Source organism: Pyxicephalus adspersus, chromosome 11 (assembly GCF_032062135.1).
Source record: "Pyxicephalus adspersus chromosome 11, UCB_Pads_2.0, whole genome shotgun sequence".
In the NCBI taxonomy this organism is placed as follows: domain Eukaryota; kingdom Metazoa; phylum Chordata; class Amphibia; order Anura; family Pyxicephalidae; genus Pyxicephalus; species Pyxicephalus adspersus.
In genome coordinates this window covers 51,887,749-51,911,995 of record NC_092868.1, presented here as the reverse complement: position 1 = coordinate 51,911,995, position 24,247 = coordinate 51,887,749, and the positions used below count along the sequence as shown (strand labels likewise).

General features: G+C 40.7%; 1 protein-coding gene across 1 annotated transcript in view; it reads right to left on the bottom strand.

The window, feature by feature from the left end:
• Window positions 1–24,247, bottom strand: part of MEGF6 (multiple EGF like domains 6) — a 166,643-nt gene that overhangs the window by 4,450 nt on the left and 137,946 nt on the right. The window contains exons 13-36 of the mRNA XM_072425317.1: window positions 22,751–22,882; window positions 18,020–18,148; window positions 17,339–17,467; window positions 17,080–17,214; window positions 16,815–16,949; window positions 16,136–16,261; window positions 15,104–15,235; window positions 14,775–14,903; window positions 14,241–14,372; window positions 13,867–13,995; window positions 13,426–13,554; window positions 12,908–13,036; window positions 11,948–12,076; window positions 11,473–11,601; window positions 11,200–11,328; window positions 10,674–10,802; window positions 7,857–7,988; window positions 7,178–7,306; window positions 6,170–6,298; window positions 5,077–5,205; window positions 2,937–3,065; window positions 1,513–1,641; window positions 878–1,006; window positions 196–324 (exon numbers count right to left, since the gene is read on the bottom strand). Coding sequence (XP_072281418.1) covers window positions 196–324; window positions 878–1,006; window positions 1,513–1,641; window positions 2,937–3,065; window positions 5,077–5,205; window positions 6,170–6,298; window positions 7,178–7,306; window positions 7,857–7,988; window positions 10,674–10,802; window positions 11,200–11,328; window positions 11,473–11,601; window positions 11,948–12,076; window positions 12,908–13,036; window positions 13,426–13,554; window positions 13,867–13,995; window positions 14,241–14,372; window positions 14,775–14,903; window positions 15,104–15,235; window positions 16,136–16,261; window positions 16,815–16,949; window positions 17,080–17,214; window positions 17,339–17,467; window positions 18,020–18,148; window positions 22,751–22,882 — 3,117 coding nt within the window. The remainder of the gene's footprint in view (window positions 1–195; window positions 325–877; window positions 1,007–1,512; window positions 1,642–2,936; window positions 3,066–5,076; window positions 5,206–6,169; window positions 6,299–7,177; window positions 7,307–7,856; window positions 7,989–10,673; window positions 10,803–11,199; window positions 11,329–11,472; window positions 11,602–11,947; window positions 12,077–12,907; window positions 13,037–13,425; window positions 13,555–13,866; window positions 13,996–14,240; window positions 14,373–14,774; window positions 14,904–15,103; window positions 15,236–16,135; window positions 16,262–16,814; window positions 16,950–17,079; window positions 17,215–17,338; window positions 17,468–18,019; window positions 18,149–22,750; window positions 22,883–24,247) is intronic.

Here is a 24,247-nt window from a genome sequence, read left to right as displayed (position 1 = left end):
GAATCTAACTTTTCCTGAAATTCGGATTGATTTCCACTTGGTCAGCTTCGATTCGCTCATCTCTAAATGTCACCCTTACAGATACCCAAAAAGGCCACTGGTGACCGTTAAATTGACCCGAGAGACCAAAATTGCTCAAAGAATCCTTTGAAATCTCAGAAATACTGGTAGAGTATCTGGCAGATTTAGATTTACCTTCTTGGCAGTTGTGGCCTATATATCCCTGCAGACAGATGCAGCCTCCGGTCAGAGAGTTGCATTGTGAATTCCAGCCGCACTCACAGCTCAGGCTGCAGTTGGGTCCATAATGGTTCATTCTGCAGTCTGTGGAGAGACAAGTAAAGAGGCCTTAGAAGCTGCATATCAGTCCCTGAATGTATTGAGCTTCACTGCTACGGTCGTTACTGCTCTGTGACTAGGGTAATATTGGGTAACTTTTCATATAAAGGATACACTTTCATTTCAGTAAATCTGAATGATCCAGAAAATCTGGAATGAATCTGGTTCAGACGTGAAAACATTTTCTAACAAATGGCAATCTATTCCAGGTTTTCTGGATCACCCACGTTCACTGATGAAAGTTTATCGTCTCCAGCCTTGGAGAGCATTATTAAATCAGGCCCACTCTCTACATGTACATTCTATTATCTGACTAAAATGACTAAAATTTTTAAAAGATTCAGTATATACAAAAAAATTAGATGAGAACATAAAGTCACATTTTTCTACATTAGTCTTCCAATCAAATTCTGCAACTTTTGCTTTTAACTTTTTTTTTTTTTTTAAACAATATAGCGTAAAGTTAAGATGATTGTTAGTGTGGCCAGTGATAGATGGTTTTGGAATATTTATCTGATAATCAAACATGACAGGTCACCTATGTCACAGGATGCTCCGGTCTTCCCCGGAGGACAGATGCAGGTTCCGCTCATTGGGTCACATGGTCCATTCCCTTCACACTGGCAAAGCTTCTCACAGTTCTTTCCGTATGTTCCCATCTCACATACTAGAATGTAACAAAAAGTTTAATAGCTTTACTTGTATGTCTAAAGATAAAACCAATATATAATGATACTGAATCTACTGACATACACATATTTATGTTTTTATTATAGAATTTGGCTTATGTGCATCATGTAATACCTCCTGAAGAAGCGGCTATATGTCTGCGAAATGCGTTGAGTAAGATTTACAAGTTTGGTGTTCATCTATATACAAATGTGAATTGTTGATTGTACTAGAATCTCAGTTGGAACAAGCTTTATGGATATACCAAGAATGCTTTATGTGGTTATAACTTGTCAAATTGTATATGTTTTTTATAGAATAAATGCCATTGTATCTAAAATGTATTGTTTTCAATTAACACAATATTGTTTATGGTCATTACTAAGGATAGGACCCTTTAAAATGCTACACAAAATTCACTCTATGTGGTATCCTTTTTCCATTTAAATAACATACAATATTGGAGTTTGATGGTAACTGTTGGATGATAGGCCGAGCACTGACCTCTCTCACATTCTTCACCATAGAATCCAGCAGGACACAGACAGACGCCAGTTGTAGGGTCACACAATGCTCCATTTTCACACTGGCATCTTTCTTGGCAGTTCTCTCCATGAAAACCAGGTGGGCAAGCTGCAAAAAAAATTCATAGACTTTTTCAACTTTGCAAGTGCCTAAGGGATAGTGGTGGACATTCAGCATTTGGGTAGCTTTCCATACAATAATGTAAAAATGGAAATGTTTAACCTGCTCTGCCTGCAGTTCAGACACGTCTTCACAGGCCTGATTTTGTAAAGCTCTCCAAGGCTGAAGAAGATATTTTCATCAGTGAAGCTGGAATAGATTTCTTAAGTCATTTGCTAATTGTTAGCAAATGATTTTAATCATGGACCAGATCCATTCCTAGTTTCCTAGATTGTCCTGCTTCACTGATGAAAGTGTATCCTCTCCAACCTTGGATAGCTTTAGTAAATCAGGCCCATAGTCCATAAATAAGGCATTTCAATGCAAAGCAGGTCAATGCAGCCTTTAGGAGTTTTGTGCACTCCTAAATAAAGATAAGAGTTTGCTGCCGTGTTTCACAAGCATCCCAAATACAAGTAAAACACTAGAAAAGGACTCCCACACATAGCAGCCCACTGAGAGGATCTCCTTTTACAATAAATTTCAAAAAGAAAAAAAAACAAATATATTGTGTGCATAAAGCAACTAATGCAAGCTTGGTGGGGTCATTTTTTTAAATCTAAGAAGCTATTTTGCAGATTTCGGGGATGAAAAAATGCTGCACGAGGTTAAATGCAATGCACGTTCCAAACATATTTTTAATTTTTAGCAAAGAAAAGGTATTATCCCAAATTTTTCTATTCTCTATTATTGTACATCACATAAGTAGTGGTGGGTTTATCTGCCCAACATTACAAATTTGTCATACAAAGGAGGAAACTATGTTCCCCACCTGTGTACTCAAAGTATTGGACCAGGTATTCAATTTTATTAGCAAGGCTTCATTTGGAAGCTGCTGCCAATTAACAAGTCAGGGCTGGCTGGTTGGTGGGCTGTAATCTGGCCATGCGAGATGCAGGAGCGCCATGTGTCAGCAGGACGTCCGGAATCTCCAAGCCACTCCGATACATATTCTAACCACACCCCCGCGGATCTACTTCTGTGCATGGCAAGATCAGAATAATTTCAGAAAGTAGACGACTTGACAAGTATTTCAACATATTCAAAGCAAGTTACTTGCATTAATATATTCAGGGTATGCAACATTAGTGATTAAGGGTTGCTGAAGATTTTATTTGCATTGGAAGGCACAGAAAAGTATTTCCATTCCCACACCCCTGTATGTCACACATTTCTTCCTGTTCAATCTATAGGAGGTGCTGGTCATGTATCTTAGTATTGTTTGCCCTATCTGGGTGGCTCACCATGTTGGCATTTGTTTCCGTAGTAGCCTTTCATACAGTGACAGGTGCCCGTGACTCTGTCGCATGTGCCATTGTTCAGGCAGGAACACTCCATCTGACAAGAGGGGCCGTATTTCCCTGGGGGACACACTGAAAGAAAAGCAGATAAAGATGAATGACTTCTATGAAGTGTGACTCTGCAACCCCAGCCTACAGTATGTAAGCAATGAAGAACTTGTGCAATGACAAAATGTGTGTTGGAACACAACTAACATAAGTAGTACGTACTGCAATAAATGCACATTTTCCACATGATTTATCCCTTACAAACATGGCATGTATAAGAGACTAAATCTATGAGAAGTGAAGTTTATGGTGAAGTTGTTTTCAGATTTACTCACGGACTACTCCAAATCAATACATAACCCAACACATGCTTTATTAAACTGCAGGGTGCTGGGAAAAGTGAATTAGGGATCTTCAGTGCATTTCTTAAGGCCCTTCACATTCATGTGAAAATCTGAGTCATACATTTAATACGGAACCAAGACAGATGAGTCTCCAGCTATCTCACACGGCATCCTTACCACTGCACCTGTATTAGGATATCCAGCACAATCCCCTCCAAAACCTGGAACAACTTGGTTATTATAAATAATGGAAAAATCCCTCTACCTTCATATGACAACCTTTCCAATCACAATACTGTAACACTCTCAATATATCTCCTGAAGAAGGCTATTGATGAAACGCATCAGAAAATGTGACCTTATAACAGCTATATTTATTTCTATCAGGATTTTCTGTGTATAGATGTGAAGGAACCATTACCCAGGAGATCTATTTAAAGAGGAACTAAACTCAAAAATGCCTAAAACAAAAAAAAATCCACTTACATTCAATCCCACAGCCCATCTGTCCGGAGGTGTCTTCCATCGGTTCCCACGTCGTCCCAGCATCCGCTCTCAAGCGCCATCATCTTCGCCTCTTCTTCCAGGTTCTTCTTCCTACGTCACCCAACCCCAGCGCGAGATCGAGTGATGTAGGTTGGAAAAAAAACTTGATGATTTCACTGTGCATCTGACAAAAAGGCTCCTTCTGCTCAAGCCCAAGATGCTCGGGCATGCGCAGAAAGAGCACCCAAGAGCCGCCCAGGATGCGTAATATAGGTATCTCGGGAGGCTTTACGCTCCCATTCATTGATCGAGAATTAGGGGGCAGTGCTGCAACCTTTTAAAAAAAAAAGGGTGTTGCACTTAAAAAAACAAACAGAATTTTTACCTTACATAAAAGGGTTGTCTATCCTTTCATGTAACGTGAAATTGAAACATTTGAATGTTTATCAAATTCACTAGAACTCTAAAATACATATGATAATACACTTTGAAATTAACAGAAACAAACCCCCAGTTTTTCTGGTCTTTCCTTTATTAATAATGTCTCCACCATAGTCATGTCATTACCACAACCTAAGGTGGATTGGTAAAGCCAAAGATTTTGAAACTGCATGATTTTGGAATGTGGGAGGAAACCTCCAAGAAGTTGCACCATGTGCAGGCCTAGATGGCACAGAAGAAGCTCACCAACTATATCATGTACATGCTTACACATCACAGAACATCCAAAACTCTCACCAATTGCATTGACATCATGAAGAAGCTTGCCAACAGTATTGTGTACTTGTAGCTCCTAAACTGTATCACCCTTGTGATACAACGTTGAGAAGAAGTTGACTGGTCGTATCAAGAACATGTCCAAACCAAGTTCCACATGTTCTAGAATGCCTGGGAAGGATCTCATCAGTTCTAAAAATGTTAGCAGGTTTAGCCGGGTATTTTCTGTGCAACAGTATAAAGTCAATCCTACTAATGTCTAAATGTGATATTTTAGTTGCAGATGGAACCTGGTCCTGGGTCATTCTATGGCTACTCCAACAGTTGGATGTCACAGCCATTATTTCTAACACTGTGTGCTCCTGCCAAACCTTATGTATTCCAGCTCTTCCTCCTCCTTCCACAAGAGGATTGAAGAGCCAGGAACATGGCACATAGATCCCACCAATAGGGTTGCCATGAGATGAAGATGCTGGCCAGAGGATTACCGCTCCAGAGCCTAAACAGTGAGTTTTGGTTAGTGTGATTAATATATAGAGGCCATTTACCTTCTTCACAAGTAGGACCCATCCACCCCAAGCCACAGCGACACGATCCATTCACTGGGTCACACAGACCTCCATTCTTGCAGGAGCATGGCTGCTGGCAATCCTCACCAAAGTAATCTTGGGTGCACACTAAAAACATAAAAATGTATTGATTTCACAAGAAGATCATGTTTAGAAATCTTGTGTTGAATTCATTGTTTCAATCACTGACTGTCTTGCTCAGAATCTACCAGTATCAGTTCTGCTTGGTCTGATGTCACATATGAGCTTGATAATACACCAGCCTAAGCACAGATATAAATCTTGTTTGGGTTCTCTTTCACATAACATGATTCTTTTTTAAGACCTGACTTTAGCGGGGCAACAGGTCAGCCTCCATGGATGCCTAAAACCCAACGCTATGCTGAAATTTCTCCTGATGGGGAGAGAACACAAGTGAATAACAGTATACCATCCATAACTAATCTATGAAAGATAACATTTACCATTAAAGTCAATAAGTAGAAGACATTTAGATTCTTACAAAAGCCTATTGCTGACTGGTACACTGATCTCTGCACTGTAGCTAAATGAACATATTATGATTATGTGGACAACTACTGAGCTTGTAATTACTTTGGAACAAAACTCTATTCATTCTCTGGATCGCTTAAAGAGTTAAGATTCTTAAAAAATAAAATATATAGAATTCTTTTGATCCCTCTAGTAGGGATTGAGATGATCCACATACAGTATAAATCCAACACATGAACCAGTGTGAGCAATTCACAAAAACCACCCAGCTGCTTTTTTTAATGATGCACGACTCAACTAAATTAATGACACCATAGGGATCGCAGAAAGCAGAAATGGGTCCTGGGTGAGTGTTTGATCTACGAAGAGATTAATTAAAAATACAGTATAATTTTGTACACAACCCTGCAGCAGACGTGTACAGCTAAAAAAAGAAAAAAAAAGTAATGGATGAAAAATGCAAGAAAAAGATTGCATGATGGAACTGGGTATTGGCCAGAAGTTCAAAGAACAATCAGAATATTTAGCCGGTTGGGTCAGAAGTAACCAGAGACAATAGAAATGTGGTCAATGGATGTACCATGTTCACAGTGCAGGCCAGTCCTTCCAGGAGCACAGATGCAGTCACCAGTCACATGATCGCAGGAGCCATTGGGACCGCAGCGACACGCATGGGCGCAGCCTTTTCCATATCGCCCGGTTGGACAGGCTAAAGAGAAAACAGAATGATACTCACAAAACATGTCTTGTAGTCTGACCCAATAATGCTTATGCAATGCATGTTAAAAATACTAATTTCTCTGCAATACAGTTTAAAGAAACCAGAAAAAGGAGGGGCTTTTTGGCATGTAAACACAGTTTTACTCAATATTCAATAAAATCAATATATAGGTAATAATTAGGAGCCTAATGAGTATAAGATTCGGCTCTATACATAAGTTACTACTGCACAATATGAAGGCTTCAGCAAAGCCTATTAACAAAATGGATGTGCATTAATTAATCACCGCTATCCAAGAACCTAACGCGTTTTGCCACAATGGCCTTATTTAGGGATAAGTAGTGACAACTTAACTAAACTGATGCCAATGAGATTACACTTTTTTATTATCATGTGTTTATAGAGCACGGACATATTAAGCAGAGCTTTACATAAGCCATAACCATGTTTTAAAGCTTACTGTGTATGTTTATAGCCCTGAAGAAGGGAGATTGTCTCCCCCGAAATGTGTTGGGTTTCCCCGACACATAAAATAATTTAAATCTGGCCTTTATGGACAAAGGGGCCCTTCTATTTCAACATTTCAGTCCATCTAGAGGTTACCAAGCAGCTTATAGAGCTGCTTGGTAACCCTGAAAAGAATATCATTAATTGAGAAAATACATTCAAATATCCAGCACTCATCACCGACCTATACACCTAGGGTTTTCTTGTGGGCCTGGTCTTTCTATCCCAGTGGCACTCTTTTCCCCTTAATCCGTACCCTGTTGTCATCTAGAAGGGGTTATTATTTTAATGTTTTCACATGCATAGCCCCAGCTTTCCCAGGAACCGAATGAACCCACTCACACACGTCCATCCACATACCGGTTCCACAATCTGCTCCCAGGTAGCCTGGCAGGCAATGGCACATTCCAGTGGTGGCATCGCAGTGACCGTCGTTCCTGCATTTGCAACGGTGTTCACAGTTACGACCATAAAATCCACTGGCACATTCTAGAAAAGAAAATACAGATGGTAGTAATGAAGAAGAAGTTAGAGAAAACCTGCCAAAAAATATGGATCCTGCTGACCTCTTCTTTTTAAAATGACAATCAATGCCCAAAACTGTGACAATTCTGCTATAAAATCTGGGGCAGTTCAGCATCATTGTCATCCATCACAGGAAGCTTCATTGGACGGAGCCCAGTGGTAGGATGAACAATTATTTGTGGGACATTGTAGGGGCAATAAGTTACGGCTGTACCTGCAGATGTACCTACAATGGAGTGCTGATAGATGTATGTATTTCTTTATCGAATACCACAGTTATGCAAAGCAGAAAATAAGTGCCCAGTAATACCCAGGGTGCTGCAGATATTGGCACCCAATCGTTTCCAATTTCCTAATTGAGTATTGAGTAGAATGTAACAATCAGGCAATGCCTCCATTGTGACCCCATGGCGATTACCACCATCATCCATCATCTGCTGATCTGAAAATTGTAAACCTCCCCCATATTTATCTTCATCCACACCCCATCAATTCTTACAGATCCGCCACTTACTCAACTGGCAGGTGTGTCCATAGTAGCCTGGAGCGCAGATACACTCCCCAGTCACCGGGTGGCAGTCCTGATGCTGGCCTGGACATTGACAGATTTTAGCACAGTTCAAGCCGTAGGTACCTGGAATACAAGCTGAAGAAGAGAAGATCAGGATTTGTATTTTATTCTTAAACTAATGAACCTGTAATCTGCCTATTCCAATTTGCTGAGTATTCCACCATCTTTGTTACTTCCCTCCTAATGGCTGCTCCACTGCCTGTTCACTCTCCTTTAAAAAGTTGTGTCCAATTTGCGTCAAAGCTTGCACACTGGCCAGATCGCCAACCCCAGCAGCATTCTGGCTTGGTGATTGGCCAGAGCATAGAAAACAAGTCACATGGTCCCCTATACCCATAAGTACTGTCCATTTCTTTGGCAGGTGATCAGAGCAGCTGCCAAAGGAAGGTAAGTGTATGCTAAATGGACAGAATAATTGACAATTGAAGGGTATATTTTAAATTTTAGTTTATAATCAAAATGTCAACCATTCAAACCCCTCTTCTGGGGACGCCCACTTTTATCCAGGGCCCCATTCTCGCTTATTTGCTATCCTAGTGAAAACAGCTCTGCCAGATGGCAAATTTAAGAATATCAGCAACATAGTACATTCATTGATATAAAGAATAGATAAAGAAATAATGTTTGTGGGAAAATATACTATATACACAAGATAAAATACAGATAAAACTGACCCCTTAACACTGGTGGTCAGAAAGCTAGACTCCTCACCAATCTAAGGGCCCAGTGGTGTTAAAGAGCCATTCTTCAACTGACCACCATTGTGCGGAGACCCTTCTCCGACTCCTCACCAATCTAAGGGGCCCTTCTCCTTCTGTATACCAGCGTAAAGGGGCTCTTCTTAAACTGAACACCGATATGCAAAGTCCCTTTTCTGGTTCTTCCCCAATCTTAGGGATCTTCTCCTTCTGACCACCAGCATAAAAGGACTCTTCCTTCCCTCATCACTAATATGCAGGGGCCGATCTCAGACACCTCACCAAGGACCCAGTGGTTTTAGATCTCTTAGATTGAGGAAGAACCAGAAAAAGGACTCTGCACATTGGAGTTCAGTTGAAGAAGGGCCCCTATACACTGGTATACAGAAGGAGAAGGCCCCTTAGATTAGTGAGAAGTAAGAGAAGGGCCCACACACATTGGTGATGAGGGGATGAAATTTGCCACTTACCCTGGTTCAGAAGGCCCCTTAGATTGGGAAAGAGTCGGAGCATGGACTCTGCACCTTGGTAGTCACTTGAAGAATGTCCCCTTTAGGTGTACAGGAGAAGGGCTCCCTACTTTGGTGATGAATGGGAAAAGGCTACCTATCCTATAATGTTAAATAATGTCATAGTTGAGCCAACGCCGCATAGGAAAATAAATATGAAAAGAATAGGGAGAGAGTTGGGGTTTTCTTTGGCAAATGAACTTGTATTATATTAGGTTACATTTAACATCAACTATATCACAGTAGCTTGTAGGACATACAGGTAAAGAGCTTAGAAAGGTTGATCCCAGGTTTATTATCGCTGGGGTACAGAATCCTTTTCACTGGACACAGAATTCCCTGATTAGGCAAACTCCTTGCCTCTTAAACGAGCAGTAACCTCCATCTGCCAATACTCTGCAGAACGCTACCACTGTACCAAAGCGACTTTCTATGGGTAAAATCACTCATTTATTATGACAACTCATCAAAATCTTCCCTGAGTGGGAATAACTCTTACCATCTAAAATTTATAATGTTCACCGCAAGATCCCCTGAAGAAGCCGGGAGGCGAAACGCGTTGGGCTGGATACATTACAAGCGATATTAATATTGACCTAAACAGGGAATTCGTCGTGAAAAGGATTCTGTATCCCAGTGATATTAATTTGAGATCAACCTTTCTAAGCTCTTTACATGTGTGGTGTCCTACAATTATTGTGATATATTTGATTTTAAATGTAATTTACGATAATACAAGTTCATTTGCCAAAGAAAATCCCAACCCTCTCTATTCTTTTAATATATCCTTACATTAGTAGTCAATAGGAAGAATGACCCTCTTATTAAATAGCTCAAATCCAATCATTGGTGGCAGACATTGCTCTATGAACCCCTAGAGGACCCCCAGGATCCCACAATACCCTGGTTAGAAAGGCAGCTTTAAAACTTTTTGTTACATTTTAAATTTTCTAAAATTGGTAGTTTGCACCCAAGCCAGGTTATCTTATTACAAAAAAAAAAGTCAGACATTCCAGTATGTTTCATTCCCTGAACTGACAACAGTGTTTCAGCAACTGTCAGGGGAGAACATACTGAGTGGCAGTTAGTGATAAGCTGTGATATATCAGAGAAGTGATGGAGGAGGGGACTTTAAATCACATTCTCACATTTCCTTTTCCAGTTTAACCCTTCATGGCTGTCCGATCCATGTGCACACTCAGAAGTTGCAGCACTTCCCGTTACATTTGTTATAAGAAAATGAAAAAACTAATAAAATGATTGTGGAGAAATGTAAAATGTATGTAACATTTCTCTTGGATTGTAAGCTCCATTGCCCAGAGTCCTCTCCTTCCTGTGTCATTGATTTTATTTATCTATTATGTAGGATTGGTATCTGCAATTGCTGATTATTGTACAGCACTGCAGAATATGTTGGCACTTTGAAAACGGAATGTTTCTGTGGAGTGTTTCTGCGGATTCATGGATCATCCTTTGATTGTGTGGATACAGAGTTCAGTGTCGCCAAAGCAGCTGGTACAGACATAGGTATAATAATATAATAAAATTCTTACTTTGATCGCAGCCGTTGCCAGTGAACCCTGGTGGACATCCACACTGGCCGGTGATGTGATTGCACGCTGTTCCAGGAGGGCAGTTGCAAAGCTGGGAGCAATGATCTCCATAGGACCCAGGAAGGCAGGCTGAGAAAAAAAAAATACGATTAGATTTGATATAAAACATTCAACAGTTCTGCTAGGAATCACAGCTTAGAGTCAGCCATGGATATGAGGTGTGTATGCAGAATCCCACAATAGGAAACCAATGGTATTAACATTCATCTTTGTGCACATGGACAGATTTTCATGTAATGAAATTAATGTGAAGAAATTCAGGAGCCAAAAGGATGGCAAGAGACCGATTTTCTTGGAGAGGTTCCCATCTGCGTTGTGAAAGATTGGCTCTGTCCTGGTACCAGGCGATTATTTGAGCCTTTTTGCATTCTTTGTTGCATTTCAGTGCGGCTGATCTCCTTCCAATATAATAAACATAACATACAATGTTATCGCCGCATTCAGAATACATTTTAGAACAACTTACACTTATCGCAATGTTTTCCTCTCCATCCTCGGGGACACTCACATATGCCGCTAACGTGGTGACAGCTCAGGCCATGGCGGCAGTGGCATTTCTCCTGGCACTGCACTCCGAATGTTCCCTCTGGACAGGCTGCAAGACCATATAAATATTATGATGAAAGGCACAAAGATGGGGTGCGCCATGCAGGGACCCAGAACAGACTAAAATGTGGCAAATTTTAGAAAATCATTCTTGGGCTCTAGTTGTGCGACTCGAGCCTGGGTCATATCTTACCATGCTGGCACGATTCTCCAGTCCACCCAGCCAGGCACACGCAGGCCCCCGTCTCTCGCTGGCAGACTCCTCCATTCTGACATGAGCAGTTCTGCAGGCAGCTGTCCCCATATGTCCCTGGAGTGCATTCTGGAAGGAGAAGATTGTCAATGCAGATTTGTCTCATGGGGCGCCCTAAGCATCTGTGCTAAATGTTGACTTCACTTTCCTGTTCTTCTACCAGACAAGTGCAAAAAGTCCACAGCCAATAAGGACTTGTCCAAACATGACGTGAGCAAAATATTGTCTGCAATAATTCTATTGCATTCATTTTGAGCTCTTTAATCGTCCATTGCTCTTTGAGCCTGCGGGGATTGGTCACACGACCATGGTTTTCCCTTTCAGCAGAGGTTATGCAACCAAAAGCCAAGGCATGTGGTCATATGACGAGTCATAGAAAAATCCAAGACTGCTGTAAATTGGATGAACCCCTCACCTTGTTCACAAGCCAGTCCCGTCCATCCTTTGGGGCAGGAGCAGTGCCCTGTGATGTGGTCGCATGTTCCGCCATTCCTGCAGATGCACTGCTGAAGGCAATTCTCCCCATAGAAACCATCAGAGCAGGCTGGAAAATCAGAACCAGGGAATTGGAAGACTGTTACACGAAAACTGGACCGAGATACAAAGCTAAGCGGTTATGCTCTCTACTTGTCTCCCTGCTGATCAAGCTTATTCTGTGGCTTCCATCCCTGACCACGGAAAAGTATAGAGATCAGAAGCCCTGGCTCCATTTCCTGATTTTAATGCTTGTTTTGGGTCAGAACAAGCAAAAGGCGACTGATACCAAGACAGCCTGCCAGCCTATTTGGTCAGCTTCCACAGATCTTTTTACAGAAATACTGTTTAATTTTTTAGGTCTGGACAAGTTTGTTTTTTCCAAATATATATAAAGAAAATGCATATTGATAGTGTGTGCTCCCCTTTAGGTCTAGCAGGTGGCGCTCTACCGGTCTTTGCGCATGTACAATTGAATAGTGCAAACATTCTATTGTAAATCATATGTTATTCACATATCCGTGACTCCTCTGATAGTACAAGATTCCAGTTGTACAAACGGAGCTCCAAAGCAAGCTTCGGGTGATGCCGTGCTGTCTCTCCAGCTAACCCATAGGACTCTAGGAATCCTTTATCATGCAATATAGGTTTATTATGTGTAGCAGGTTGAAATGTGGAAACCTTAAATATAAAACTGATCTAAACCATAGCAAAGGACTGAATAGCATGAATGAAAAATTGCAGATCTCTTTTTTTAGTGACCTGCTTGCCCAGAGGAAAGGAGACCATGAATAGTTGATTCAGCAGTAGAGACAATTCGCTACCCAGCACCACTTGTGGGATCGCCCAATAACATTATAGGTTCATAACCTTTGTAGTCTCGTTGTACCAGACACCTTACCTTGCTGGCAATGTACTCCGCTCCATCCCGTGGCACAGATACACTCCCCACTGACATGGTCACATTGGGCTCCATTAAAACATTGACACGTCTCTTTGCATCCACTTCCATATCTGTCCTCTGGGCATCCTGAGACAAACACAATGGTGTAAATAATTATTTGTATAAGCTGAATATTATGCATGCAATATGCTGAAAATGTTCTTAGCCTGTAAATGTTAAAACTAATGAAGCTGATACATCTAAGAAATGATAGGTTACAATGTATTAAAACATACAAAACATTAAAAACATACAATATATAAAAATTGTGTTTTGTTTTGTACAATGTAAAATTAGCCTGTACTCAGATAAACCTTCCCACACCCAGATAAGTCTGCTTGACCAACAAACTAAATGCAAAAATCCATTGTACTTGACTCCATTGCAGTCACATGACTAAATGCCAGGGCATTTGCTATATTAAAGTATTTATTTTATTCCAGCATCATACATACAAGACATACAATTGTACTTACTTTGGTTGCAGGTGGTGCCAATCCAGCCATTTGGACAGGTGCACGTCCCGGTCACATGATCACAGCTGCCGCCATTGGCACACTTACAGCTATTGGTACAATCTATGCCAAAGAATCCTTCTGGACAGGCTGCAGAAATGTAACAATGACATTTCCATTATTTTAACTTTTTATTCAGAATTTCTTTTGAACTATTTTAATTCTGTTTCCCCTTTTCTCTTTATATGGAGTTTTTGTGATTCTGCCCACTTTTTTTTCCTCTTTAGCATGGGTGAACCCTTTATGAAGTATTGCTACCAATTAGCTTTCCATGAGTTTGTCATAGTAAAGTTAATAGTAAATAGATATATGTTGGTATTATATTATATATATATATATATATATGTATGTATGTAATATATTTGAATTTAATATGAGGTCAGTAGAAAACAAAGTACGTACGGAGCTCACAGTAGGCACCTCTCCAGCCTGGCGCACAAGTGCAGACTCCACTGACATGGTCACACTGTGCCCCGTTGTCACATTGGCACTGGTGCCGGCAGTCTGATCCATACCAACCAGCAGGGCACTCTGTTAGGAGCAAAAAAAACAACAAAAAAAAAGAGGGTCAACTTTTTTTTTGTTTCCTTCTTTTATATCATACTTTTTCTGACACTTAAATTAAAACAAAGAATTCCGAAGCCATTTTGCCCACGCAGGGCTTCAGACAAAGTTCTGAGAAATCTAGAATAAAAGCAGTGAAAGATAGGAAGCTGGATAAAGTCAGTTTAGGAACAGAGAGTAAAAATGTAAATTACAGACAACAATGGACTCACTCTGATCACAGTGTCTCCCGGTGTAGCCCGGTTCGCAGATGCAATCCCCAGTCACCGAGTTACAGCCCCAGTAGCTGTTGCTGCAATTACAGCTTTGGGCACAATCTTCTCCCCAATGTCCGCTGTCGCAGGCTGAAACCAAACACAAAAGAGATGGAAAATGCAAATTCATTCACAGTCATTGGTTAATTATTTGCACTTCTGTAATAGTCCTTAGGTGTATGAAAACTTTCTTAACCTGTTGGGTCACCCAATAGTTTGGTCTCCCCAATGTGCTGGTCTTTGTGTTCCTTACTACACTTGATGTGCCAGGTTATACTGCATGTGTAAATCCATGCTTATACATGTAATGTTAACATATTAATATCAAAATTAAAAACTATAAAATAATACATATAATATAAATAATTTCTTTTACAACTGAACATCTAATGTAGGCATAGAGAAGAAGGTAGAGTAGAGTGTTCATAGTGGTGGTATGGTACAGTGGTGGAGAATCATCTATGACCATGGTGAGATTGGTTGTCCACATACCCCTTCGACAGTTATGGCCGGTCCATCCTGGTGGGCAAGAGCATCTACCAGTTACAGGGTCACACTGCCCGTCATCGTGGCAGTTACACCTAGACTGGCATCCTTGGCCAAACCATCCAGAAGGACATTCTGTAATAAAACAGGACATGTTTGGTTTCCATGAACCCTTCTACGATGATCAGTTTCTTGAATAATTAGATATATACAAAATACATATGCAGTCAAAAACCATACATCATTGAAAGTGTCAAAAGCTTAACTTGTTTGGTATAAAAACAAATGTGACCAACATGATCACCAGTATTGTACTTTATCAGATTGCTACTTACTGTCTGCACAATGGCTGCCACTATAGCCTGGCGCACAGACGCACTCCCCTGTTACTAGGTTGCATCTTCCTCCATTCTGGCAGAGGGGGCAGATCTCCTGGCACTGCAGTCCCCAGAGTCCTGCTGGGCAATCTGTAACAGACATACAAGAATGGTAAATATTTACTGCTCAGACCGCAGGGACTTCTGTTAATTTCTTGCAGGCTGGAGACCACGGCTTGTAAATTCTCAACGCCAGCCAGGCCAACGCAAAAATTCCGATGACACAGATTGGAGAGATTTCTACTGACTTGTTAGAAGATAAAAACAATACTTTTCCTATACTTTCTAATAGCAGATTTGTTTTTATCTGATACTCAAGTATAAACTATAGGAATTTTTAACCCTCATGGTAATACTCATGAGAAATCAATCCTTGCAGTGGGGTATTTTTCCTGCATGCTCCAGGTTGTGGGTAAGTGGCCCTTGGCATCTTCTCAATGCAATACTGCCAGTCCTGTATTGTACATGATTATACCAGAGGCCGTGACCAATGGACTAGGTGCCAAAGAGAAGAGGCTCCAGAAGAGGAGAGAAGAGGAAATATGCAATAGTAAGAGTTAGGCATGTGAAATGGTTCTTTAATACCCTCCTAGAAAAAAAATTGCATGAGGGGGAAGGGCCAACAAAGGTCAACTAATGCCAGGACTTTTACCATTAAAAAGTATAAACTCAACACCATCCCCATTTTCTCAATTTTGGATGAGGAACATGATGGAGGTTTTCCATTACTTCCTTTGAAGTCACTGAAACAAATTTGGGGTAGTTGCCAGATCAGGAATAGAGTATAAATCATCCAAGAGGGGCTCTTTTTACAAACACTAGAGATATGGTTTGAGTTCACTCCCACCATGACTTTGACTCAAACTTTAGCTTTTCACGTTTTCTGCAAAATTATTTATATATTTAAGTCTTGGAATGCTAAAAGTCATGGAATGCTACTAACTGTATATCCAAAAACAGGCTCATAACTCAAAACAGGCTCATTTTTACCTTCTGAACAATCTGAGCCAGTTTTGCCAGCTGGGCATATGCACGTGCCATCAACATGGTTGCATGGAGCACCACCACACGAACAGCTCTGCAGGCACTTCATTCCATATTTTCCAGATGGGCACACTGCACACAAATAAAGGCTCAAAATCAGTCAGTCATTAATACCAAGCACCGTTACATTTTATGGCGATCCCCTAGAAGCACGACTCAGATTAATGAAGGATATTTCCACAAATCTATACCTGGCTACACTGAGACTTGTACTTAGTCTAGAGGTGGACCAGATGGAGTGTCCCCAGTTGCTAGAAAAATATCTAATGCTAAGCTCCACTTTGGGCCAACTTTCAATGAATACTGGCCAACCCAAAGGACCAAGTCAAGATTTTTGCAGATCTGAACATTAATTATTTGATAAGCAGAATGCAAAGGAAAGTTTGCCATGTAGTCATGTTTAGCAACCATTGTAACTTCACATGTCACATGGTAGGGTTCTCTATTGCCGGCAACAAGGAATCTGTACTGTGCAGCAGTATTTAGTAACATGGTCTTTGGTTTTGGTATGGTCACAAAAGTATGAGTTATGTAGGACTTCAGATCGGCTAATAGAAGTAGTTCCATAAGCGGGTAATGGGCAATACTACATACTGTGGTTAGAAGTTAGCTACCATATTGTTACCTTGGTCACAATTGTCTCCATGATAGCCTTCTGGGCATGGTCTCAGACATTTCCCATTGGTGTGGTCACAGGTCACTCCAGGTTGGCACTCACATTTATTCTTACAGCCAACACCATAAAATCCGGCGTCGCATTCTGTTATCAGAAAGACACAGACAGAGATGTATCAGTACTGATCCTTCTAAGGAGTCACAAGCCAGCAACCTGAGATTTACACAGCTCTGCCTCATAACACAACCAGGCTGCAATCAGATGTTAAACTTACGTGTTTGGCAGGATGTCCCATGGTACCCAGGTTTACAGGTACACGCTCCGTCCTTTTTGCTGCATTCCAGGGTGTTGATCTGAACACACGTGCACTCTTTGGAGCAGCCTGACCCGAATGTCCATTTTGGACAAGCTGAAAAAAAGAAAAAGAGAAAGTGAAAAAAGAAAAGAATAAAGTGAATTAACAAATAAAAAATTTCAGAAGATGTAACATGTAACAATGAACTATTTATAATATTGTATAAGACTAAACTTACCCAGGTGACAATATCGGCCGTAGAGCCCAGCCTCGCACAGACAGGCTCCATTAATCTTGTGACATCGACCCTTGTTGGCACAGTTGCACTTCTTCTTACAGTTCTTCCCATAATAACCTTTAGGACAGCCTAAAGCAAAAGAGTGCAAACCAGAAGATAAGGTATGTTAGCTAACAACACATTAATCACCATTTAATTGCTTTAGGGCCCACAGTGCAGGGGAAGACCACTATCCTGTCCCTGTGCTAGTCTTGTCTGTTAATAATCTTCTAATTATACATCTACAGGTGATTATATCTATAGATGTATCTATGTGTGTGGTTTATTAAAAGTAGAAAGTTCATCCAAATATAATGTTCCAATTTTATGTTAGCATTGTACATCTGCAGCAATTTACCTGCCCCCGAGTTCCAAGCCCCGCCTACCTACAGCCAGTCCCATGAGGAGCTCAACAAATACAAAACAAAAATACTTAATTGATGAATGAGAAAAATACCGAATAGGTGGTAAATTATTCAGTGCACCTGCAGCATATTTTCATAAATAAAAAATAAATCAGATCTGAGTGATAACATTATTCAACATAATCCATTTTATAATTAGTATATCAGTGTAATATACAAATTCTGTTAAATGAAAATGTTTAGGAGCAAAGAATGACAAGCAGACGTAGCCACTTACCGTCCTCGCAGAACTCCCCGCTCACACCCTGCGGACAGCGGCATCCTCCTGTGATTGGGTCGCACGTCCCCCCGTTTTTACACTGACAGGTCAGGCTGCAGTTGTGGCCGTATGTTCCTTCTGGACAAGCTGTGATCCAACACACAGAACAGGAAAATCTCAGAACTCGGGTCAATTAATCGTGGCGGTGCTGACACGCTCAGATGGGCGCCATAATTCAAGCAGCGTGTAATCCCTCCTAATTGGTTTAATTCTCTGTTTACAGGAAAGTCAGGGCAAGGAATCCATTCATTCATCAAACTGTGTAAATGCTCATTATGACTTCCAGAGAATGTTAGGAAACGATGGCAGGGAGCAGCAAAGTGATGGCGAAGAGAACTTCTCCAGCCAAACAGCGGAATACCCAAAAATGGTTGATTTTACTAATCTTTTCCAGAATAATTTATACATTTTCATGATTCTCTCACCCTGAATGATATGGACAAAAGGGTAACAACAATTTGCTGTGGTTCTCCAGACTCCATGCCTTTTAGTTTCCTGGTAGCAGAATGAGGTCCCACAATCGTTCACCATCTACTTCCTATGACTACATGTCCCACTTGCTCATATAGACTAATGGTTTCCATCATAATGTAGGAATAGTGGAAATGTAGTCCAACATTGATCTTCCTATTTTGGGTGTCTCGTGGCCACATCTGGTTGACCTTCTGATTGGATATATTCAGGGATAACAGGAATTTAGCTGTAATGCTGTAAACAAACCCACATGGCCCTAGCAATAGATATTTTGCCCACCACTTTTGATGTGAAGAACACCAATTTTTGTAGCAGGATTTTTTAGGCCAATATCAACAACATATATTATAAAAATAACACATTTTTTGAACATTTTTTCAGTACATAAAACCACATAAAAACCATTAATAACCACAATCATCTCTCCTTTCAGAGTGTCTCTGTGAGGGATACATTCTGGGTAAATTCTCTACGCGGTTCGCGGAAATATCCGCTTCCTCAGGAGAGAGGAGAGAGAATCTGATGCTTGTGTTCTCTGTTAGGATCAGTAGTGGGGAACAGATCGGTAGTTATGGCAGTGAAGCTGTTATATGTTTTGCTCTGGTATCAATTTTAAATCACATCTAGTTATTATTACAATTTTTAAGTCCTTAAGTTTTAATGTTATTTCTATTAGTCAATTTTGGATGGAACTTGAAGCAAACAATAATACCGTACTGAAATCTCACAGCTGAGCCATATGTTAACACACCGGCTCCCCTGCATGCTGCAGTCGGCTAAAAAATCCTGCTACGAAAATTGGGGTTCTTCACCGTATATTCTTTTTTTCTGGGTTTAATAAGGGATGTGGCCTACGTGATATATAACATATGTATAGGTGGAAATCTTCTTCTTTGCATTTATTTATCTACCAGAATTACAATAAATTTGCCTTGTATAATTTTGGATTGGGAAATGCCTGGAATGTGGTCATCCACCAACATTGGATTCTTCGAAATTCTTTATTTTATTTGATGAGTTTAAACATCCAATATTAAGATGTTATTTTCCAATGTATTTGTCACGTGTGCCAACTAAACCGCACAAGCCTCTTCTTCACGCCAAACTTACTTCAAATTGTAGCTAATTCCCCCAGGTATTTTGAGTATGTAAACGGTTTATTTCATCGCTCAGTTATTGGCAATGTGGCACCAGAGAATAATAGCAAACACTTGTGTCAGAAGGAAATCGATGATTAATGAGCTTCCTTTGCTGAACACACACAGTATAAAGCAAATTCTACTTAACCACTCAATTATTTTTTCCAAATGTCAGAAAAATGTATCAGCATATTGAGGTTTCACTATTTATTCTGTTACACAGCAACTTAAAGCGTACCTATAGTAGGCAACCCTTTTATGTAAAGTAAAAATTTGGTTGTTTTTTTTTTTTAATGCAAAAAAAAAGGTGCCGCACTGCCCCCTAATTCTCGTGAGTAATGAATGGGAGCGCAAAGCCTCCCAGGATACCTATGTCAGGCATCCCGGGAGGCTATTGGGTGCTCCTTCTGCATATGTGTAAGCATCTCAGGGACGTGCAGAAGGAGTATTTTCCAGCAAAAAAAAAATGCCGATCTCATGCGCAGTGACATTGTCAATTTTTTTTTATCCTTCATCTCCTGATCTCACGTCTGGGTCGGGTGACGTGGGATGAAGAACCAGAAAGAAGTTTGGCGCCCAGAGTGCCGGCTACGGGATGACGCATGACCGGATGCAAGACACCTCCGGAGCGATCGGACTGCCCTGCGGGATTAAAGGTAAGTGTATTTTTTTTTGTTTTTTGACGTTTTCAGTTTAGTTCCTCTTAATTAAAGTGATCACATTGTTGGTCAACCAAGAGCCCATATTTGGGGAAACCAGTTCCTACAAGAGACATATCATTGGAGATGTGGAACTAATTCTATCCAATCCCATTGGTGGTCCACTCAAAGTAGTCAGCCAATGGTGGTTGTCTGACCCATAAACATAGAGTCCACGTCCCCCCCTGACCAATAATGGCTGAATTGGGCAACTCAGGTTTAGGATCCAGAAACCTCAGCCTTCAAAATTTAAGATATTCAAACTGACCTAAGGGGCACAAATTGTTCATTGATCAGAGAAACAGGTAATCTTAATCTTTATTCCGAACAGTTCTAGAATTGGTTCTCCCCAAGGAGTGATGGTTGCAGGGTAAGAACCCAGCCTTTTTAAAGTAGCAGAAAATCACTGCTACTCAGACCTATTACATTTTTTGGCACCTTTTCAGATGGGCTTCCTAAACAAGTTTTGAAAAATGAATGTAAAGGGGGGGCCTTTGCTTTAGATTAGTGAAGAAGCCATGAGAGTCATGGCAGGATTGCCCTGCTAGCCCTGGGGTCAGTATAGTCCTGGGAAAGGCCTGCAAACTGGACCAATAAAGGGATGAGCTGAATTCCCAGTGGCCAAAGTCTTTGACTTTAGTGCAGGGAGGCTAAAGAGATTGAACCCAGAAAAAAAGGTGCTTAGGACAGAATCCGATTGGTACTGAATTTGCGATGGTCGTCCACAGGGGAAACCCAATCCAGAGAAGGAATGCTTCTCTCACCATTGACCTAGTTTAGCCAGGATGCTAAAGGTCACCTGTCAGTGTCTATTGTACGGGATTTTGTATATGAGCTGCTGCTATTCTGACACTCTGCTAACCCAAAACTCTTTCTGTAAACGTTAAGGTACAATAAACCCCTAAAATGGATTGGCACAAGCTTTTGCTAGTTTCTTCTGCCACACTATTAGGAGGGAGAAAGTATAAAAAATGTTTTTCTTTATTTCATGGTCCTGTAGACACAAAAACAGAAAGGAATCTCTCTAAAGTGATATAATTCCTCTCTTCATTGTCACCAAACCCCCATTTTGCAGACGTTTTGTATAATAAAATGATTACCAGGATAAATACAGAGGGCACATTTCCCTAGCAGAGACCAATAGGACCAAGAGGGTTTTAAACTTTTCCATATTCTATTGGTTAGGGGTAGAGCAAATGCCATTGAGAGGGTGGGTTTGGGGTGCAGGAACACTCCATATGCTAGAGTTATCTGCTGATGTTGTCCCATCAGTGTGCTGCTGCCCCTTCATTGCCCACTCAGGATGATGGGTTGTGTTCTTGAGCAGATGTTGCTGCTACGGTCATGAAGGTCAACAATCTGGCATTTTGTGGCAGAAGTACATGAATCACAACAACGGCTTAAACAAATTCTTCTGGTACGTTAAACATAAAATTTAGAAAAGTAGTCAGCTGCATGGAGGGTTAATCCACAGTAAAAAGCTCTACGTTAAACAGTCACAAGATTTTAAAATTAACCACAGAGCAAACAGAAAAAAATGGCCCAGCAATTCTATTTCCATTGGAAAGAACAATCGCTCACAAAAATTCCTAAAAACTAAACTCTGACACCACAAGACAGCAAACTTTCCTGAAGAACACAGCTTGAGCCCAGTTCAGAGATCCTGGCAGGTAGAAAATATAAATGGAACAAAATCAGAGTGTCCAAGAAAATCCAGAAATCAAATTGTGGTACAGGAACGCTCCAAAAGTCTGTTCCAAGGATCGTCCTGGAAGGGGATGGCTTCTATTTTAGGATGCTGACTAGGACCGAAAACCTGGCCAGCAAAAGTGTTGTATAAACAAAAAGACTTTATTGGATTTGGGGGATGAAAAGCAATGTGACCGCAGAGCAAAAGTAAAGTGTGCTCACCAGTCAAGCAAGAAATAACTTCAGCTTCTAAAATGTGAAACCAAGTGAAGGACTACTTGTCCTGTACAACTTTGGATTTGGTAAATAGTAGATACATAGGGGCATCCCAATCTGGATTCTGGAGGCTTGATATACAAATTATTGGACACCACAATGACCTGGCTTGTTTTATTGGGTTCTGTTGGGGACATCGTTGTCGCTTTTCAAAGTGTTTTAGGAATATACCTCCCACTTTCCACAAGAAAGTTCTGTAGTCTATAAAGGTAACTATAACATTACAGCTAGGACTGAAGAAGGGACAGAGCATCCAGATTTTTTTTTGGATGCAATGGACAGTTATTAAACTCAAAGGACTTCCTACCATTCTTTTCATAAATGAACAAGTTTTAGATAAACAATTATTTAAAATCCATTGCAAGTTGAGTTTTTCATATAACAAATTACCCCAAAAAAAGTGTTGTACTTACTCTGATTGCATATGACCCCTGTCCATCCAGGAGCACACATGCAGCCGTCCTGCTCCTGGTTACACACCGCTTCGTTCTGGCAATCGTCACACGTCAAGGAGCAGTCTGGACCAAATGAGCCATCAAAGCAAACTGCAAATTTTCGAATAAAAAACAGTGAAGACTCAACTGGTTTCATTTTGGTAAAAAAATATAAAGTAGTATTATATATATTTTTTATATTTATTATCTGATCCACTGCACTTCTGACAATGTGGATTTGAAGCTACAGGAAGTCAGATAGAGCCCACCTCATTTCCCCCCAACCCTGACTGTCCATAGCCATAGCCCGACCATAGCCCGACCATAGCCCGACCATAGCCCGACCATAGCCCGACCCTTTCATTCATTTGATTTAGGTTCTTTCAATCTGATCCTTGCTTGCCCTTTTCTTCATGGACATGCTTTTAGGGGCCTACCTGGTCCTCCATGTGGAAGTGACCTTGGGCAGTCTACATGCACGTGCAGCCTGCTAGAAAAGCCCACTATTTAACACTGACATTCACCCATAAAGCTATTTTGATATTTGCACCCCAAGATTGGCCAACTTTTTGCAATGCTTGGGGATTTTGGTTTTGAGTAGGATGTCAAGGATGTCATTTTCAGCTATATAGAGCACCCTGCAAAAACCCTTTAAACAACATCACAAAATAGAAAAAGTGTCTATGCAGAGACATATGCAGAGGATATGCAGAGACAATAAAAACATTTAATTTAAAGATGTTGATTGCCTGTTGGTTAGAGGGGGAAAGGGGATGGCAAGGTATGTCAGGAAATTAAATTTCATCCTGTAAGATTCTGCACATACAGTACACATTAGCCCATTTTCCTTCTCATGGTCTTTAAAGGTTGTGGTCTGCTTGTTTCCAGATGTATTTTTATAATGGGAACTCTGGTTTAAATATACTGAATAAACAATTATTTAAAAATCATTATTAGGACCACCCATGTTTTAAAGAAAACATATTTATTTAATTTTCATTAAATGACCCCCTTACCCCAATAATCAAGCAGCATTTTCCAAATATGAGACAAGATGTCAGTATTGAGCTATCAATGTTCGGTTAAAAAGATGAAAAATTTTATTTAGTATAGCAACCCAACAATGGACCAGGCACACTCTTCGTTGCAACCCAACAATGGACCAGGCACACTCTTGGTAGCAAACCCCAAGAAGAACCAGGCACACTGCTGGTAGCAACCTCAAAAAGGACAAGGCACACTCCTGGTAGCAACCCCAAAAAGGACAAGGCACACTCCTGGTAGCAACCCCAAAAAGGACAAGGCACACTCCTTGTAGCAACCCAACAAAGCAGCAGGCAAACTGTTGGTAGCAGCCCAACAAAGGACCCCGCACACTCCTGGTAGCAACCCAACAAAGGATTAGGCAGGCTTCTGGAAGCAACCGCACAAAGAACCAGGCACACTCCCGATAGCAACCCAACAAAGAACCAGGCA